The 20,281-nt window shown below is 39.6% G+C and overlaps 2 protein-coding genes across 10 annotated transcripts in view; both read right to left on the reverse strand.

Annotated features, from left to right (window-relative positions):
* Nucleotides 1-359: 359 nt before the first annotated feature.
* On the reverse strand, nt 360-4,424 carry ZNF639 (zinc finger protein 639). Of its 6 annotated transcripts, none has more exons than XM_085232945.1 (6): nt 4,275-4,424; nt 3,287-3,387; nt 2,868-2,935; nt 2,187-2,294; nt 1,862-1,996; nt 360-1,581 (listed from the first exon to the last, which is right to left on the reverse strand). In XM_085232945.1, the coding sequence occupies exons 3-6, from the start codon at nt 2,923-2,925 to the stop codon at nt 434-436; spliced, it is 1,449 nt and encodes a 482-aa protein (XP_085089071.1). In that variant the 5' UTR covers nt 2,926-2,935; nt 3,287-3,387; nt 4,275-4,424; the 3' UTR covers nt 360-433. The 6 variants fall into 6 exon arrangements, with proteins under 6 accessions (XP_085089071.1, XP_085089068.1, XP_085089070.1 ...); XM_085232942.1 differs by having other exon boundaries at nt 2,850-2,935; XM_085232944.1 differs by lacking the exon at nt 4,275-4,424 and adding an exon at nt 3,803-3,936 and having other exon boundaries at nt 2,850-2,935.
* Nucleotides 4,425-6,692: 2,268 nt separating this feature from the next.
* The window catches only part of PIK3CA (phosphatidylinositol-4,5-bisphosphate 3-kinase catalytic subunit alpha), a 40,660-nt gene continuing 27,071 nt past the window's right edge, over nt 6,693-20,281 (reverse strand). For all 4 annotated transcript variants that reach the window (XM_085232937.1, XM_085232934.1, XM_085232936.1 and 1 more), the window contains 9 exons: nt 19,641-19,744; nt 18,206-18,377; nt 17,765-17,871; nt 17,182-17,303; nt 16,853-16,931; nt 15,205-15,375; nt 14,575-14,692; nt 14,274-14,425; nt 6,693-13,682 (listed from right to left, as the gene is read on the reverse strand). In XM_085232937.1, coding sequence (XP_085089063.1) covers nt 13,412-13,682; nt 14,274-14,425; nt 14,575-14,692; nt 15,205-15,375; nt 16,853-16,931; nt 17,182-17,303; nt 17,765-17,871; nt 18,206-18,377; nt 19,641-19,744 — 1,296 coding nt within the window. In that variant the 3' untranslated portion in view covers nt 6,693-13,411. The remainder of the gene's footprint in view (nt 13,683-14,273; nt 14,426-14,574; nt 14,693-15,204; nt 15,376-16,852; nt 16,932-17,181; nt 17,304-17,764; nt 17,872-18,205; nt 18,378-19,640; nt 19,745-20,281) is intronic.

A 20,281-nucleotide genomic window follows, 5' to 3' on the forward strand; every position in this document is an offset into this window, starting at 1 on the left:
CTTCAGCAGGCGGGTGCCATTTTCTAAAAGCGAGCAGTGCCCTGCTCCTGTGGAGGGTAACATCAGCAGGAGATGTAGCTGAGATCAGTATGGTATTACTTCAGCATGGAGGGAGAAGCTGGCTTTCTCTTTTTGTCATTTCAAACTCAAAGAGCTGCTGTTGCACCTTTCATGTGACAGTGCAGGATAACCATTGGAATTATTATGACGTGCAACTATTCCCACTGTCCCTCCCCCCAGAATGTGATCCATCACACTGTGCGTGTGATTATACCTACTGAAACTTCTAGGAAATGAAATTCGTAACACCAAGCCATTATACATGTTTTGTTGATGTAAAAACATTAGAATTGTACAAGTGCTGTTAAAACTGTATTTAATATTGTGTTTTGAATTCCAATCCTAACAAGCTTATTGCAGGGAAAGAAAATAATCAAGCTGTCTCATGTATCTGAAGATGACTTAGAAGATCTTTTTCATTTCCAAATCTCATTAAACAATCAGTACATTTATGTGGCAAGTCTGTGGAATGCCTGAAATCCAAATGGGTTTTAAGGTCTTCAATCTGTCCTGTTGAATATTCACAGTACTGACACAAATAAATCCCTTCAGATAAATGAGAGCTTAAATGCTTGCAATACTCCAACATACCTGAAAAGCCCTTTCCACAGTCATCACAAACATGAGGGAATATTTTGGTGTGTTCAATAGCTACGTGCCTGTTGACATTTGTATGCAGCCTGCTCCTAAAGCCACACACTTGGCATACAAAGAAGTTTTTGCATTTGTCAAAACTGATTTTGTTTATGAGGCTGTACTGTCCACGCTCCTTGTTATGATAGCTGTCGCTGAGCTCTATCAGTCGGCACGCGTGTTCATTCACCACGTGGCTGTGCAGATCTTCTGGATCATTTGTTTCATGCTCACAGAATTGACACAAATACTGCTCGTCACAGCTGTGTTCCTGGAAGTGCAGGTACAGCTCGCTGCTGGAGGAGAACTGCATATCGCACTGCTCGCACCAATAAAGGTGGTCATTGAAGTGAGTGTCTGCTATGTGCTGACTCAGATTCTCAAATATCACCGTTTTGTAATCACAGTATTTACAGATGTATGGGTCCTCCTCATGCAGTTTCACATGTTCAATGAGCTGCACTTTGCTGGAGAAACTTTCTTTACAAACTTTACAGACATGAGTGTCCGCACACGTCTTATGCTTCAGGATCATGTGCTGTTTTAAATCAGAGAAGTACTTGCTGTTAAACTCACAGAGCTCACATTTGTACAGGCCGCTGCTGTTGGCTCTCAGCAAAGGCCATTTCTGCTGAGCTGTGATATTCAAAGCCTGGTTCTTCTCAAAGATTTTACAGGTTTCAAGAGGGATCTCCTCTAGGTCCTCAGCTTCTAGCTTCTCAGGTGACACAGTTTGTGTTTCTATATCATGGACTTCTACAGCATTAACTTCTGTTGTAGAAATTTCCACAGTTTGAATATCAAGAGGTTTTTCTTCTTCTGTAGGGCTGTCGCTGAATATAGGTGAGTCACATATGTCTTTGCACATTCCATTATTAGCAGCTTTATCTGTAGGAGCAAGTAGATAATAAAGGTCAGTTTAAAAAAACAAAACAATAACAAACAACCCTGCAAAGAAGCTGGGTGCGTATTTAGTTGGTTGTAGAAGCCTGTAAGTGCAAAAAGCAAACATTATCATCCAGGCACTGAGACTACAGCTAACAAATAATGTAAGCTAAAAAACCTTGATCTCTTCTGTCAAACCAAGAAAGTAAAGCATTTGTTACATTAAACACCAGTATCTGTAGCTTCCAGCTTCCTAGTATGTAAGCTGCAAATGCACACTTACCTTTATCCTTCTTTTTAGGGTCTGTATAGTGCAACCCTACATTTGAATGTGACCCACTCCACTGAGAAGTCCCAGCATGCACTGGACTGCCATCATCATCTGTGTCTATGCTCTGCACCGGACTGTGGTATCTACCTGCAAAGATAAAAGTAGGGTTTTTTTACTTATTATAATTGAAATATAATTTTCAGTCTGAGGGACATCAAATCAGAACAATGCTCAGGAGAGAACCACTATGTGTTTTGTTTTCTATTTACTTCTACAAATCGGAGCACAATACGCTTAGTCAAGCATTACAAAGCAAGACCCCAAAATGCACTCTTACCTCTGTTTTCAGAAAACTTTATGTCTGGTTGTTTCATAGAACAAACACTGTAGCAGTGGTCAGAAAAAATCCCACTATTGTCTATGTATTTAGGTGCACCTGAAGAATCTATATTAGAAAAAAAAAGAAGAGATTTACGCTAACAAACTGATGTAGCTACATATGGATTTAGTTATTCACCAAAATTCTCACTGGCTACGTTTTTACTTCTTGCTTTATGAGCATTCTGTGCTGGTCTACTAATGTCCCTGTTCTGATTTACCACTTTCTGCTGCTGCCCTGGTGTTCAGAGCATCACATACGGTTGTTGCTGAACTACTTCCTCTGAAGACAGTGAGTGGAGCACAGCTAATGCAGTGCTGAATGCTTATGGACTAGAATGCTTACCGACCCCTTAATCCCAACTTCCAGGAAATTTCTCCCCTTGTGTGTCAGTAGAATCATCTGCACTTTATGGTCTGTGCAAGCTTTCCAACGTGCAAGGAGTAGAGAACAAACCTGCTCAAATGCATGGACTGAAAGTGGCCTAAGAACAGAGCATGCAGGGTGGGCACCCTGCATGTTCAGCAGAAGGCATCTTAACCCACCCCTTGTATGTTACTTATTTGCCAGGTACAAACATAAAGCTATTATTCTGAGAAAAATTAAATGAAGTGTACATAACTGGAGCTCTAGGCTGACCTGAATATCGAGAAGGGTGCTGTGTCTTCCGTTTCCTCTTCTTAGGATGCTCATTCATTTTGAACAGTCTATGTTAATCATAAAGTGAAAACATTCAAGAATTAGCTAGACTTGTATTGTTTCATGAAAGGTATAAGCTGATAAATACAAGTATTCTGAAACCCCAAACACCACACAAGGAGGTTTTCTTACATTCCTTCTATCTATTCTGTTACAATTAAGAAAATATTCAAAGCACACAAGTAACAAAGAGTAGTTCTGTATTCCTGCCCCTGGAGTAAGAAGGTTCACCATAGAGGCTGCAGCCACTGCATGGTGTGTTAAAGGCTGCTCTCCTGCATGCTGCCTTCTGTCAGAGATCAGATACCCTGGGGCAGAGACTTTCATACAACACTTTCACGCTGGTGATGTCATCTTACCAAAAATCCCACACTCTTCAGAGTCAGCAAGCAGAGCAGCTCGGAGGCTGACAGCTGCACTGCTCCCACATACAGCAAATGCAGCAGCACGAGGCCTTCATCTGTGGAAGGACATCGTTTAATATAGTTTAATCATAAAATAAAGAAAAAACAATCCCTCAAATAATCACAACAGAAACAAATGCACAACTGTTACTAACTGTAAGGCTGAAAAACACCACATGGAATCGATAGCAGTGCTCGGTTGGGAGCATCAGCGCTGCTGAGCGCACAGCCCGGGCTGCCCTTTGTCTGCGGCTCCCGAAGGGAAAGAAGATGACACCAAACCGGCTGGGCTGATGCGTCGGCCCAAGTAACTGCAGTGCTGCAAACGGAACCCGAGGCGTTCTGCGGCACTAGGGCACTCACAGGCCCAGCTTCAGAAGCGAGAGAAAAACACATCTCCTATAACGTTACCGACGTTCTCGTGAGATGGAACAATCGGTACGAAGCACAGCTTTATTGTAACGGGCCAACCTCAGGGCGAACCGCTTCAGTGCTGTATGAGGCATCGAACGCCGCCATCGCTTCGGTCGCGAGGGAAGAGCCCACAGCGCACCGAGACCACGGCGGGGTGAGGCTGCCAGCCCCGCCGCCCCTCCCCGAGCCGCGGCCTAGCGGGGCCGGAGGGGCGGGGGCAGAGCGAGGCAGCAGCGCGGACTCCGCGAGGGAGGGCCCAGCCACGAGCCGACACCGGGAGCGCGCGACCGAGCGTGAGTCACGGCTGCGGCCGGCGGAGGAGGGAGGCGCGGAGGCGCCGAAACGCGGCTTCGCGCTTCAAATGGCGCCGGGGACAGGGCTTAAGATGGGGGCGGGCGGGAGAAGGCGGTGAGCGGCCCCGCGGGGCGAACGGCCGGAGGGAGGCGGGCGCCCGCGGGTGCCACGCCGATCCCCGGGGCTCCGGGCGACACCGCGGCCGCCCCTCCCGTGCCTCGCCGCCGGGACTCACCTTCCGCTCCGCGCCCAGCCCGCACCGCAGCCGCCTCCGGACGCGGCGCACCCCGCGGGGGAAGGGGCGGGGCGGGCCGAGCCGAGCGGCGGCCGCCATCATGGCGCCCCCTGGCGGGCGCGGCGCTGAGAAGAACGCGCCTCCCGGCTCCGCTACAGCGGTCGGGCGGGGGGTGGCGAGGGGGCTGCCGGCAGGGCTTTCTGCCGCCCCGTTGTTATACGAGGAGCTGCCTCTCGGCGTTGGAGGCTGTGCTGAGGGCCGATTCTTCCACACCAAAGGCCGGCGCCGTCGTGCTAGACTTAGGATTTTATAAACTGCCTTCAGCCTTTTCTGACTTCTCAGACAAACAGGGCTTTAGGGGCAGCTGATTGGGTTGCAGCCACGCAGGAAAAGCTTTCACCATATGGTCATGCGTTTTGAAGGCAAGCAGCACGAATAGAAGCACAGTGGTCCTTTTCAAAGCACAGTTCTGAGGGCTCAGAAAATAATGTGATTCATCTCTCTGCTCTTGAGAATTGCCAATCAAGATTTTAGCGTCTCTCTCGGGTTTGTGCTGCACTGCTTATCCCAGTTATAGGAACCTGAGTTTCCTCCAAGTCTGGTTTGGATGAAGTCCCCATGAATTAGCTACAGCCATCCTGTTGGGTGGATGCTTGCATATTTCTGTTCATGGCAAAGTTTCCTACGTAAATACTGTGAAAATGAAAAAAAAAACCAACACTTTCGCTAGTGCCCAGTGGAGGGCAGCAACAATCCAAAATCAAACCCCTTCCAAGATAAAAAGACCCAAACAAAAGAAAAACAAAAACCAAGAAAACTAAACCCACACAACCCTTTCCTTTCAATCCAGTCCTTAGTGAGACACAATCATGCTGCCAAGCCACTTTCACATAAAGCACAATGTCGTCTTTATGTTTTGACTGGATTTCTCTTTGTGGAAGAAAAAGAACAGCGCAGCCCAACCACATAGCTAAAAAGGCAAGACAATGAAAGAACAAAATATGAGGATCCCCCTTTGAAGTCATAGATACAGTTCAAAGCTGCAGGCACCAAAAGGTTTCATCGATGCTTTAGAAAGAAAATTCACCTCGCTTTTGAAACTGCCGCATTGCTGAGATCTTCAGACAGATCAGGGTCAGGTTTAATCACTCTGAACTTGCTCTAACTGGAAACAGAAGGAAGCCCAGGTGAAAGTACCTCCTGGTTTAAACAGGCAACACAGGTGATGTTCTTTTCAATCAGCTGAAATAAGAATGGGGTAAAGTGTTTAAACACATAGCACATGGTAACTTACCTACCTGTGGCAGCAGAGGCAGACTGCTGTTGGGATGGGAGGCACTTCAGCTTTGAGCTTGCAAGCTGCAGAGCTAGAATATCTTGTTGTGCAGCCAAGAGGTGACAAATCTGGGCATCTTAACTCCTTATAGGAGGACTTGTTCTTTCCTTTCTGGAAGGCCCCAACCTGACTCACATTTCACAGAGAAAGCAGGGGAGCTGTGCAGCATATGCGTTTCAGGGCATCCCTTACGGTTTGCACCCAGAGGGCAACAACAACACTGATCAGAGAAAGACAGCACATCTTTATACTCTGCCACCTCAGTCAGTTATTGGATATGTGAGATGTACAGAACAGATCTAAGTCCAGGCAAAGATCCTCCTCTTTCAACATCAGGTCTTGCTGAGAATAGATGTGGTGAAATCTGGGAGATAAGTGCTCTCTCAGGTTGCCTTTCACTTTTATTGACAAAAGCCTCTTCATGCTAGAGCTCTATTTGTGCTTTGAAATAACTGAGTGAACCAAAGACACGTAGTGGTGACCTGATTTCATCATGCCTCCAAAAACTCAAATCCTCAGCAAGAGAACTCAAATCCCTCCCACAGTAACAGTTCGTTGGATGTTGAAGGCTAAAATAAAGCATTTTCCACAGAACTTTTGCAGTTCTATTACAAGCTCACATTCTCACACTTGCTAATGTATAATTTCCAAAATATGCTTCTCACTTTTTTTTTTTAAGTCAGCACTAGAGACAAAAATACAACCTAGTTTTTATTTTTAAATATAGTTTTGGTGATGAAATAACTTCATAGTTCTCAAAACCAAAACAGATCGACTTCAAAGAGGCTTTGCTGCCATTCTGCTGAAATGCTTCCACGCTGCCTGCTCTCCTCTCACAGCTCTGAGACAACATCTGAACTAAGTCACTTATTCAGTGTATGCAATAGTGAACACCATGTGCAGTTAAGACCTCTCACATAGCTATACCCATAAATAAGGCTAATTTCGGTATTTTCCCCCACCTAAATTAACAGATGTATGCATTTTCTACCTCCTTTCTTCAAGCCTTTCCAAGAAGGCCAAAATACCAGATCACACCTCCACGACTCAAGCTGCTATAAATTCTCACTTCAGAACAAGTGTACCAACCATATTATTTTAATTTAGCTTTTAGTATATACAGTAACACTCAAAAGTGTGATAAAAACCCCAAGTAGTATTTTTTTTAATTAACAGCATGTGATACAGACAACGGAGATAAATAAAAAGACTTTTTACAGTTCCCCTTAAACATGAACTACAGTTAAGAGGCATAGGCCAAAGTTTGCTTGTTACTTGAATAGCACAGCAGAAGGGATTTTTTTTTAAATGTGCTGCAAGACTTTCTTAGTACAACAATACATGCATTTCACTGCATCTCTTAAAATTGTTTTGGCCCATTATTACTAAAAATTTCTTGTTTTCTAGCTATTATACCACAGGACCTGTATTACAGAATGACATACACATCCCAACATTCCCCACCCCCACCCACACCCCCCCAGCCCTCCATAGTGGTTATTTCAAAGATAACTTGTCTTGTTTTAAAAAGGTATTCAACACTGGTGAGTGTTTATACTCTCTTTTTTGATGCAGACATAAACTGCCACTAGCTTCAATAAAGCAGCATAAGCATCAAGAGAATACATGCTCCTGGGCTCTGTCTATGCGAAATGCCAGCAGAATCCTGGTCAAGGGAGGGGATCCCTGATCCTCTGCTCAGCACTGGGGAGACCAAACCAGCAGTGTTGGGCTCCCCAGTATAAGTGACATGGACATACTGGAGCTGGTCCAGCATGAGCCATAAAGACATAGGAAACCTACAGTGTGAGACAGAACTGGGATTGTTTAGACTGCTGAAGAGAAAGCTCAAGGGCACCCACACATACCTGCCAGAGGAGGTAAAGACGACAGGCAAGGCTCTTCTTGGTGCCCTACAGAAGGACGTTAGGCAATGAAATAGAAGGAATTTCATTCAAACATTCATTCATCAAGAAAAAGCTTTTAGTGGGAATCCTTCCCTCTGGGATGGCCTGGGCAGCCTGCTCTAGCTGACCCTGCATCAAACGGGGCAGTCAGAGTGGATGATCTCCAAGCGAGCAAAGGGATTTTGGTAGTATATGTGGCTATACACTTAAAACTTGCAGAGGTGGAATGGGGAAAGGAGAGAGAAGATGATACTCCCAGATGATGAGGTTATACATTTATATTCACACACACACACACACACAAAAAAAAATAAGTGTATACCACAGTGGCTATAAGATGAGAAGAATTCTCTCTTTCCTCCCTTTCTCTTACTCCTGCCCCAAACAAAACAGTAAGACAACTCAGGACAGCCTGGTACAGTTGATAATATAGACTTTAGAACACTATTACTGAATCCTGGGAATTGAGCTAATATATATAGACCAATAAGCAAAGCAGAATTAGACCACAGCTGTAAACATACACAAATTGGACCTCATGGATTGAGCTACAGCAGACATAAGAGCCTCAGGAGATAGAGCTTCTGCTTGAATCAGGCTTTCAGTAACTTCAGCAATACAATTGTCAAGTTTAACTGGGAGTAATTCTAATACTGGAACAGGTTCCTAATTTAATTGATAGTGTTACACTGAACTAAACGGTTCCTAAACTATTTTATAGCTACTGGGGAATTGGCACCAGAACTTCAGGAGTCAAGATAGTGTATTTTTTGTATGTGAGACAGATTTTTTTCAGCATGAGGGAGGCCAGAAATGACAGGAAGGACACTTAAGACATTAATGCAAATCAATGGGAAAGCTAACAGCATTGCTTAATCTTCTCTTGCAAATATTTTAAGTTGTTCCTAGACTACGGGCATGTCTATTTTCATGGAGAGGGGTGCTGGAGAAGGAAGGGATGTGGACAGAGGGGCCCACCTCTGTACTGCGGTCAGGAAAGCTAACAGAGCACATTCTTGTACTTTTGAATTCTATCTCAGAAAGCTCAGAAGTAAAGAATGCTGTACTCTAAATACTGCACTAAGAACAACTGTATTTCTCCCGAGTGTGGGTTCACAAGTAGGAAGAGGAAATAAGAGTTTTCTTTTTAAGGTAATAAGCAATAAACCTCAAAGTCTCACAGATAAAAGCTACTACAGACAAAATTACCACAGTTATGAATTAGAGAGCTAAAAAGGCTAGTTAATAAAGAAAGACTATTTCCAAATGAGACAGTCAAGGATTTAATCAGGCAGCTAGTACCCATTCGTATCATAAAAGAGCACCCTTCATACTGAATCATATGAACAAGTAATCTGGGACTTCAATATACACAGAGCCTAATTCTGATTTTATTCACTGTTGTGAATTTAGAGTGTTTCTAATGACATCTGTGTTATATCTGCACACAGAAATCAGAACTTCCCAAAGACCAGGGCACCTTGGTTAGTGTATGCAAACTGAAAACTTCTATATGCAGTTACTAGTTGGCTTCCTTCACAGGAAACAGATTAAAAACCAACCCACACACCATCAACTGCAGGGCTGGGTGGTGAGCTGGCCATCATTTTGGACAGAGAGAACCTTACCCTAAACTGAGACAACTTTCAGCACAAAAAAGATAAAAATTCATTATTTGTATGAAACGTATATTACAAAATTAAAATGGGGATTCAACAAACTGCAATGATATCTACAGCTACATAGTATGAAAAAAAAAAAAAACAAATGAAAGCCATATAAAACCAACAATGAAAGTGTGGTTCTTCTTTCAAGTAAAACTAAAACAAAAATAAAAAAGAAACCATGGAGATTTAAAAAAAAAAATCTCAGAAGCAGCAATTACAATTCTCTCTGTAATACCACACCATTTTCATTAACTTGTAATATTTTAAAACTGTTAAAGACACCAACAGAACAATAATTTCAGTGGCTTCATTTTTGTTTTTTGTTTTGAATGGGCCCAGCCCACATCTGCAACCTGTACAGACATGCAGAACAGGAGGAACTCACAATTATCATTTAGAACAGGTGCTGGAACGTGCCATTATTAAATGACAAGGAACATGCCAGTTGTAGAATGACAAAGAAAATGCCTTCAAGTTGTCAACAGACACATGTTACTGACTGCTAAAGGGCTTTTAACATTTTACGTGGAAAGGAAAGCTGAAAAACCAATCCTCCAGAAGACCAGCAGCAGTCAGCACATACAGAGTTCTAAGCTCAGTAATTTCTAAATTGTCTTTAATATGCAGGCTTATCTTCTCCACAAGATACCAAAGCACTGACAATTTTGGTTTTATTTAAATACTTAAATGTCTTCTCTCCCCTCCCCCCAATTTATACTGAAAGTATGTCTGAAAAAACCTGCAAATGCACTCCTTCTGAACAGAACTTGTGCACAAGTCAGAGGTGCTTTTTGAGCTACCTCCAGGAAATCAAAGAATGTATTTAAAAAAAACACTAATCAGCAGCAACCTGCTTGATTTGTCATTAAGTCAAACCTGACTAGCTTCACAGTTGATGAGGTTAGTCTTTAAAGTGATATTTCACTAATTTCTTCCTAATGCTTTGCAGTAACACGTACTGCCCAGTCCTGGGCTCCTTGCTCCAGCAGTTTTCTTACGAAGTTCTGCAGGAACAATGTGTTCAGATTTAACCCAAGCCCAAAACAAGCTGCTTAGTGCTTTGTGCGTTTGATACTCAGAATAAAGGGAACGTTTTTCAATGTCCATGAAGCGGGAATAGTTAAAGAAAATAAAAATTCCAATTCCAAGCAATCCAAAACAAACTAGAGCTCAGTTACAGGTGCTTTCACAGTCAATAAGCAGATCTTATTTCTGATATTGAGAATAGATGACATCGCCCTATTTACATCAACCTAAGTCAATAGTAACTCCATTACCTTCAGTGAATTTATATCAGAAAAGTAGTGTAACAACGTAAGGTAATTAGTATTAAATGCTTTGAAGCTGAGAAACCATTTTTCCCCCCCAAAACACCAGCAGAATGTTTTCCAAATGCCCATCTTGGTTACAGTAGGAACAATAGCTTAACGCCCATGATCTTCCCCATTAAAAAAAATAAAACCGACTATAATTACCCCGCATCACAGTATGTCTATATCACTATGTTTCCTTTCTTTTATTATTTGATGTCCATATGAACTTCTACAGCTCATGCACAGCATTTAGTTGCAGTAAGCTTTGAAAACAGAGCCTGATTCCTCATACCTTTCTGGTTTGTGCAAAAAGGGTGCAAAACACTGTATGTTTGAACTGAAAGACATTTATACCCATATTTACACAAGTATATCATTAAGAAGGGGGTAAAGTACAAAAGAAGGTGGGCTCATAGGATGCAAAAGATTTGAGTTATCTTTCCATCCTGGTTGGAAAAGTCCAACCATCCTCCTATATAAAAAAAAAAGTAAAACATTGTTTCATTAATAGATAAATAATGATCATGTAGCACCTAATGTGGCATTTGTGCAACAATTTTACTCTGTTAAATTAAGAGTTATAGCCAACAGGGTTTCAGATTTTGCAAACAAAAGATTAAACTCATTGAAACAAAGCCATGTTTTCAAAGAGCTACACCATTAGTGTTGACTGCAAAGTAATATGTACAAAAGTAATTTTGCTCTATAAAGTATGACCAAGGTTAGCAGGAGTAAAAATATTCATATGAAAAAAAGGAATATGTAACAGTCAGTACAGAATAATGGGAAGTCTGTTGTACTACTCCAAAGGGTTTAGTAGAACTAAGGAAAAAACTTCACATTTCCCACACTATTCCTGGAACTTCTGTAGTTTTCACAAAGACACCTTTCCCCCCCACAACATTGTCAAATATCTACGTGTACAGTAATTAACTGCAAGAGCTTGACTATGAAAGGATCTTCAAAAACCAAAATTCTGGCTTTAGAATCCCCAAAGTCTTTCATAACGTAATTGATTGCACATTTTTTAAATACATTACAATTTGCTAAATTAAGCCAACCACTCATTACCTCATCAGTACAGCCTGCACAAAGTACAGTTTATTTATATACTTATATTCTAATCTAACACCAGCTGTCAGCATATTTTATATTACATGTGGTATTGCACTTTTTGAGTGGCACCTCGGTGTGTGTTTGGAAGTGAATGAGTTGAAACCCCGAAAGCCCCAGACCTTTGGAATTCACTTCAAGTGCTGCCAATCTAGCAAGCTTAAAATGTTAAGGGGAACATCACCCTCAGAATTATGGGTTTCACTAATTTAAAAAAAAAAAAAAAAAGAAACAACCTTTTTAGTAGTTAGAAAAACAGTCCTTCCTGAAGTTGTGCATGAGGGCAATCTGACATCCTTTTTACTCTGAACAGTTTCAAAAAAGTGGTGCCAATTTAATTGATTGCACACATCATAATTGTGTTGGAGGACAACAACTAGATTTACAAATACATATTACACACACAAAACAGACAAAGCTATAAAATGTTTGGTAACTCCACATGCTTTGAGCTAGCCAACAAATCTGCTGCATGTTGAACTGCTTATTATTGATCATATTGAAAATTTAAAGAGCTATTTCTGATGTATCAGTTACTGGATTAAACAACCACTTCCAGAGCGGAGGAAGAAAGAGGAGAAATGATGGACCCAGAAGTTGAGGGTTTAAACACACGTTCCTTGAATAGCCAGCATATCATTTCAGTAATGTGAAGAGTGTTGTCCTAATTTTTAGTTATTTTTAAAGAGTCTTAGGCCAAGTTCACCTCTGGCATTAGTGGGTGTGTCTCCCACTATTTCAATGGCACTTGTGTCCTCTTTCACCAGGGCTGAATTTGGTCCTCTAACTGGTCACCTTCAGTAACATTAAGGGAAGTGGGAGCCTTGGACAGATAGAACTGGGCTGCAAAATTAAAGGAGTGAATATTGGACAAATCATGTAAATAAAGAATATATATTAATAATAGTTCCTATTATATAAATAGCCTTTATAAAAAAATAATCTTTCAATAATCTTAATAACTCACCTTTTTTAGGTTCTTGGAAAACATGTATGAAAAAAATCTATTCAGTTCAAGTTAGATTAAAGCAAACCTAAGATGAACACTACAACTCTTTGTTGCACTAAACCCAATTCTGACCATTCAGTTTCCAGGGTAGTCAGTTTTGGGGGATGATAAGAAAAGTTTCTTTGTGAAGGCATGAATTGCACCCCTAGAAATACTGAGCAGAAGAAACACCATACTGAATGGGCCTATTTCCCACTGTTTTCTGAAACTGTGCAGATGACAGACCCAGAAATCAAAGGATCATCTAAACCCCATGTATGTTAATGCCTCTGAGCACATTTAAAAGGCACTGTCCTCTCACTATTTTTAGATCTTTGAGCTTAAACTCCTTCCCTTCAAATTACATTGTATTTAAATAACTACCACTTGAACTTTCTTTCAATGCTTCTCATTCCAGCGTAGTCTCTACCTGCTGTACCAGACCTAAGGTAATATGTGATGGACTCTATATTCATGCTGGCACTATTTTCTTTTTCCTTCTAAATAATCCTATCAAATAAAAAAAGGAAACATTCTTCCCAAGTTTACCTTTTTGGGCTTAAGGCATAACATGAAGTCACACATCATACTAAAGCTTAATTTTTGAAGTGTACAATTTTAGTGCTATCTGAAACCCTGTTTTACATTGTTTTTCAACAGTTGTCTGAACAGTTCGTCTTTTTTCTTGCCATAAGTTCTAATATCATTCATGGTTTGTGCAATTCCTATGCAACCAGTCTTTGCTGCTAACAGGTATTAACAGTGTAGTACCCACAAAGCGGGTTATTAGTTCTCATTTTCTTCACTTGCACTTCAGTTCAAAGCATGTTGCTTTATTGTGTGGAAGATCCAGTCCATTTTTGTTGTCCAGCCACCATGGTGAGCATCATTCATTTGCTTCATGAAGTACTCAAGAGCTTCCTGCTCAGTTTTGTCCAATGCAAGGGTCTTTCGAATGTACGCAATATCGTCAAAGGACTGCAGTTCTGGCATTCCTGAGCCAAGCATCATGGAGAAGAGATTTATGAACAGATTGGCATGCTGCCGAATTGCTAGATAAGCCTTATAACACATCTCTTGAAACCTAGAAGAGATAGAAAAAAACCACACCCACAAAAAGACAGCACTCAGTATATTGCCTTGTTAGACGCATTTTCTTTCTCACCTCTAAAAAGATTTTGAAGCAACTACATACAGATAAAAGGTATTCATAGTTTAACAAAATCCAACAAATGTTAAGAAAGACACTCTTATCTTTCTTCTTAGATTATTTTAACTACTGTAAGACTTAGTGGTGGTCAGACTGGTACAAGAGTCAAAATTTCTAGCCTCAATTCTCAATTTATGCAAACGTTCAACAACTCTAAAGGGGTACACAGAGACATTTTACTTATTTGTGGTGACATTCCAGATCATAAAGCAAGTTTCCTGATCAATTGCTGTGAACAGTGCTTCCCTGGTGATCATCAGGGAGAGATACACTTCTGTCCCACATTTCACAGAAGTTACTGTTCATCCTTAGCTACTCTTCAGAATGCACTGAATACAGGAGCATTTGCTCTCTTACAGCACTGAGAGAGAAATATCTGTTTATGTGAAACAATTAAAGGTCACCAGAATTGCATTTTATGTATAAAATTCTCTGGAATTTAAATGGTTTTAGAAAGGAACTTACCTTTCAAACTCCCTTGTTTTGGTGCACTCTTGGGCTCCTTTACTAATCACTATTAAAAAGTCCTGTGTTAAGACAAAGGGCACACGCTCTCTTTTGTAGCCAAATTTCTTCTTCTTGTGGTCAAGGAAGTGGCCAAAGTCAATATGAAACAGCTTGGAAAGACAAAAGGTATTTTAAGATTAGTAATTCCTCGTTTAAAGGATGTAATTGTAGAATTGCTCATCCCTCATTTTTTTTTTTTTAAACAAACATCAAATTGACAGGTTATATTAGACTATGTACTTGCAAAAATAGATCTTACTTGTCCATCATCTTTCACCATGATGTTACTGTTGTGGCGATCACCAATGCCCAGTATAAAGGTAGCAACACAGTAGCCAGCACAAGAACGTGTAAACAAGTCAATAGCTGCATCATACCTATTGAAAACAAAGAAAACATATTGCTACATATACTCCAATAATATAAAATTATCAATTCATTTATTTAAAAGGTATGAACCAATTTTACCATTTTCACTCAATGAAGTAGAGTTTCTAGACTTTACTGAAGGAAAAGTTTCTAGACTTTACTGAAGGAAAAGATTCAGCATACACTGGAAATGGAAGTACTTATAGTTAAGCACAGGGAACAATAAACAAGCTGTTAAAATGACAGTCTGTCTTCTAAAGACAGCCACGAGATTTCACTTGGAGGAGGAACAGTTAAGCCACATTGCCTTAATTCTTCTGCCTTCAACTTGCTTTACTGTTGAGAAGTCATATGACTACTCAAACCCAGTAAATACAAAGAAAATACAAACAGGGCTATTAGGCAAATGAGAGCAGGGAAAAATACAGACTATTTCCCATTTGGATACATTTTAGTTCTCTTGAAGCTTCCATCAAAAAGAGCAAGTGAGCAAGGAAAACCCAGCAACAAGAAATCTCACATTTCTCCTTTGTTCTTGTCCTTGAGCCACTGATGCAAAGTATGGCTGTTGAACTGCAAGGCTCCCTTTAAGCCTCCTTTACACTGAATCTGCATGATCGTATGAGAACTTCTCACTACCTCAATGAGTCCCACACAGTCACCAATAGACAAACAACCGTAAGGCAACATCCTGTAAGAGAAAGGATTTTTTTTTTCTCAATAAAACATTTTAAAACAGCAAGCAAAAGGCATTGTTTTATGATCTTGACTAGTCAAGTGTTATTGTACTGACTTTAGGATATGAAAATCTGATTTAATGTTTTACAGGTGTGTTATATATTGTCATTGATTCTGTGAAAAAAGCATAATGGCCATTAGTCATGTAACATGTATCCACTGTATCCAAACACTGTATCCACCAGTGTTACTCTTTAGTTTTGTATCAGGATAAAATTTTTCCTTAAGCTTTTATTAATGCATTTTTGGAAGCCTTGGAAATCCATTGGATTCTCTTTTTCTTAAGAAAGCATGCAGGATAATTTGACAATATCTACTCAACTATATTAAAACTGAAATACTAGAGTCAGAATCAAAGCATTCAGAAAGTGAATTTTAGGACTTGTGAATTCTTTTGCAGAAGTAGCAGGTAATACACCGTGTTGCCAGCATGGAACATTCAAAATGAGTTTTCAAGTAGCACCTGAACATAATACAAAATTGTAATTGGAGTCTATAGTCAGCAGCATTATTCATCCAGATATTAATGGACTAACTATACCCAGAAAGCCATTTACTCATGTGCTCTTTAGAGTTCATAAATTATTCTGTAATCTGTAAGTGAAACTCAAAGGAGAGACTCAGTAACTTATTTGTTTTTACAAGTAGAAATTGCTTCTTATCCCCTTTTTCCCCTCCCCACAGTTCTCTGCCCCATCATCACCAAATCTGCATTTCTGTCAGCTGCATTTGAAACATTTTTTCTGGGAGAAGTCGAAGCAGTCTTATTCAAATACCAAAAGAAACAACCATTATCATGTTTAACGCTCTCTCTTAAACGATTTTGGAGAGAGTCATGCTTCTAAGGAAACCCTTTTCTCTCCTGAACTTTCTTTCCTTACAAGGGCAAAAGTATCTCACTAATGAGGAAAACAGCCTTGTAGCTACACTGGAACATCAAAGTTTTTTTGTGATTAAAAAAACCACACAACAGAAACAAATCAGCAACACTTAGTTTGTTCTAAGAAACTGGAACACCAGTGCAATGGGTAACCAGCAGCGGAGCTAACCGCTGGTGCTGCCATGGAGGTGAGCTTCTCCGCTCCGGTTTATAAGTTGTTTATTTGCTGAAGACTATAAGTTTGGTAACCTGTTCAAAGCAAATGCTACAGATACCATCAGCATGGTGGCTCGTTTGTGTGATGTCTGGTAGCCATTCCTGGTATGTAGATCCCTCACAGCAACTTGAATGAGACAAACATTTTTCAAACGGGATTGTTAACTTCACAGAATCCAGTTGTTTAGCTAACTGAAAGTTATTAAAAAATCCTCTTAAAAATATACAAAAGCACTCATACTTATTGCATTTCACTTACTACCTTTGGGTAGTAACAAACCAAAGCATAAACCATTAGGAACAGGATTGCTTAAGAATGACCTCTAACACTTACCGAAGATCAAGACCTTGGTTTTGCCAGATGTTTTCCATAATTCTAATTATCTGAAGTGTCAGCATGTCTTGACGTAAGTCTGGAATAATCAAATAGATAAGACAGCAAATTTCATAACACAGAATACTGTCACATCTTATTTCTTTTAGAAATAACCACTTTTGAGTGGTCAAGTGAAATAAGGTTCGTATAAATTAATGGAAGTTTTATTCTCTCAAGAAAAGAATGGCTGGTAGGTAGGTGAGAATGGACATAAACTTGTGGTGATTTTAAAGCTGTTTAAAAATACATATTAAAACATAACAATGGAATTGTCATGTGAACCTTACCATCTCCATTTTTAAAGATTATCTCATTGTTCTGAAATAGCAATTCAGACATAATATCTGGGTTTTCCCAGTTTAACCACAGGGGCCTTTTCGCAGATGACATTATTCTGCACTCCTCAAGCCTATAAAAAAAGATATATATGAAATAGGGATATTTAGATTCTCATATCGTGTTTCCATGATACTATTACAATCTCCATTTTCTTCAAAATATTTTAACTGGTATCAAATTAAGTAATGCACGGGGAACTGAAAATCTACCACTGTTTTCATCTTGAAATTTATATTAGTAACTGCAATGCTAATCATTGGCTAGCCACAAGTGAAGAGTTAGCTACACTCATTTTTCTTTTGGCAGTGAGTGTTCCTTACACATGGAAAAAGGGCCGCAGTTCCTACCATCTAACAGGAACAGCAAGCTATCATGTTGTTCTCTAATTTATTACATCACTGCACTGAAACTACTTCAACTTAAATAAACCCAATATTTAGTATGTTAGCATTTAACTGTAATGTTGTTGATGTTAACATTACTAAGCATTTACTTAATTATCTGGGTAAATTTCAGAACTGAAGACAATACCGAAGATTTCCTAGTTGATGAGCAGGATTAAGAGGAGAGATAAAGCCTTGTAAAGCATCCATAAAATCTGGACGTCTCATTTGTTCAACAAGAAACTTCATCTGCACCTAAAAAAAATTACATTCAGATTGTAAGAACACTGACTAAATGTAAAAGATGGTAAGAGTCAGGTTTCAGCTTTTGTTTTAAGCATGGTTTTGCACAGTTCCACTATCAGCAACTCTGCTTTGCCACAGGTTACACAAATCAAAGCTCTCAACTCAGGTTCCATTAGCTAAAGAGACAGACAATAGCAAAGTGCATACAAAATACTACAGCTTCCAAGATACTACCTAGTGAAGTTAGTAGAATAAATATGTTTCTAGTTAGTCCAGTAAAATAGTTCTAGTGATTCCTATGACTAAGTAACAAAAGTTTTGATGTGTGGACAGCTTAAAATACCTTCTGGGTCTCATCCTTCTTTTCCTGCTTGAGAATATCTGTGAGGTTAATCAACTTCTCCATAGCCTCCACCTGCCTGCTCAGATGCTTTAGGTACATTCCACACGCTCGACAATAGGACTCCAGAAGTAAACCAAACCTCTGACTTACAGTTTTATTGTGCATTTCAGACCTACACAGAGAGAAAGAACAGTTATACCTTTTAGACAAGACCAATTACAGGTGCCAAAAATGAAACTATACCTTTAACATCTTTCTGAAGGCTGCCTATGGGTCCTTCCCAGTTAAGTAACTTGTGTTGGCCTCCCGTAACTCATCTCATTTTGACTTAACTGATCAGCAGAATTCCTTACCTTTTATGACTAATCCAGCAGTTTTCAGACTCTTCCTTTTCTTTTGACCCCAATCCCCTTCTTGTTACATCCTGTCCTTCTCTAACTGTTAACTTTATTCAAAATCCATTCGTGTCAAAAAAAAAAAAAAACCACAACCAAACCACTAAGTCTCCAGTTTCAATTCAAGTTCCAGCTTTCTAAACAGTTTAATCATCTACTGTCATTAATCCCAGGCTAGTTATTTTGTTCTTACCTACTCTCAAACTTCACACAATTCTACATCCCCTCATATAAGTTAGTCAGCCAAGTTATTCCAACATCCTTGGTCATTATTAAAACAGGTAGAAAGCAAAGATTTCTTATTTCTGTGTCTCTTTAGTGTTTCATCTTAGGACAGCATTTTCAGATGAGATCTGGATACAACTCAGAATGCTGAAATCTGAGTTATATTCAGCCTTTTCAACAATAGAACTTACAAGAACCCATGCTATACTTAATACAGAAAAACAGGGATATTTTGGCTATCAATCACTGTGGTCTTTAATAAGGATATATGAACCATAATTTTTCAAAAGGTTTATCTGGTCTAGTTGTGTGGCTTGTTTTAGGCCTCAGCTATTTGTAAACGCAGAAAGGTGTTACAGCCTTCTAAAGACAAGTCTGCAGAGATAGGGATTTTTAAGGAACATTTTTCCACAGCTTTCTGGCTTAATTTCCGAAGTAGCTCAGTTTTGGAAAAAAAAAATTGTTGGAAAGACTGGTGAAAGGATCTAGAACAAATCTGTCAAAAGTTGTAAGCAGCTAATAATACAGGAAGCTTCCAGCAGTCTTAGACTCCCATGCTTTTAGAGTAACTGCTATTAGAGGAAAGAATCAAAATGAAGCAGATGATGTAAAGATTCATCTATTACTAATTTGCTTTAAAAACTGCAAGGAATGTATTCTGTTATCAAACTATGCATTCAAACTCTTAAAATAAAGTTTGCTTTTTATTTGTCAAGTGGTAATATTTTCCAAAAGAAGAGTATGTAGCATATGGAACTTTTCTTTTAAGCTTGTAGGAATCTCATCACTACTATTCATGATATTATTAAGCTTACTTTAAATGCCAAAAGAAGAAGTGTCCTATCCGTTGATTGGTCAGTGCCTTCTTGAGTAAAAATCTCACGAGTTGATTATCTAAGTACTGCTCATATTTCAGAACCTGGTTAAAGACAAAGAAAATTTGCAAGAAAATCAGCTGCGGTTATTGTTGGTGAACAGCATATAGATTAAGACAGTTAAATAGAACACAATTCAAGTTTGATATAAAAATTTCGTAGACTGCCTGACCGTGGTATTTTAATACGCACATTAGCATTTAAAGAATATCTGCTAACAGAGTGCAGACTGCTTTTATTTCAAAAACTTACCATCTGATGCTTCCCATACTGTTATCAAATATTTTAGCTTCAGCATGCTTAACATTTTAAAAAAGATGCTTCTGTTTGTGTGTCACCATATGCAAGACAGCTGAAACAGTTGCCTGTTCCAGTTGGTAGAACAGTTCTGCATCTCTGCAGAATTCTGACATTTCATACCAACACCAGAAACCAGAGCACAACAGAAAAGTAACCATATTTCATCTTTCAGAGCTCCTCCTAACGTAATTTGCATTGAAGACAGGATTCTTATCTTTTTCACGTCTTAACTTTTCTTGTATTTTAAGCTTGCATAATTATCAAATGTACATAAGGAATCA

The sequence above is a fragment of the Meleagris gallopavo genome, chromosome 11 (genome assembly GCF_905368555.1).
Source record: "Meleagris gallopavo chromosome 11, MGAL_WU_HG_1.1, whole genome shotgun sequence".
Lineage (NCBI taxonomy): Eukaryota > Metazoa > Chordata > Aves > Galliformes > Phasianidae > Meleagris > Meleagris gallopavo.

Coding starts and splice junctions, on each gene's coding strand:
- ZNF639 (XM_085232942.1), bottom strand. CDS start 2,925: ATGAATGAGCATCCTAAGAAGAGGAAACGGAAGACACAGCACCCTTCT. Junction 1,997..2,186: donor AAAGTTTTCTGAAAACAGAG/GTAAGAGTGCAT, acceptor TTATCTTTGCAG/GTAGATACCACAGTCCGGTG. Junction 1,582..1,861: donor CCCTAAAAAGAAGGATAAAG/GTAAGTGTGCAT, acceptor TTGCTCCTACAG/ATAAAGCTGCTAATAATGGA.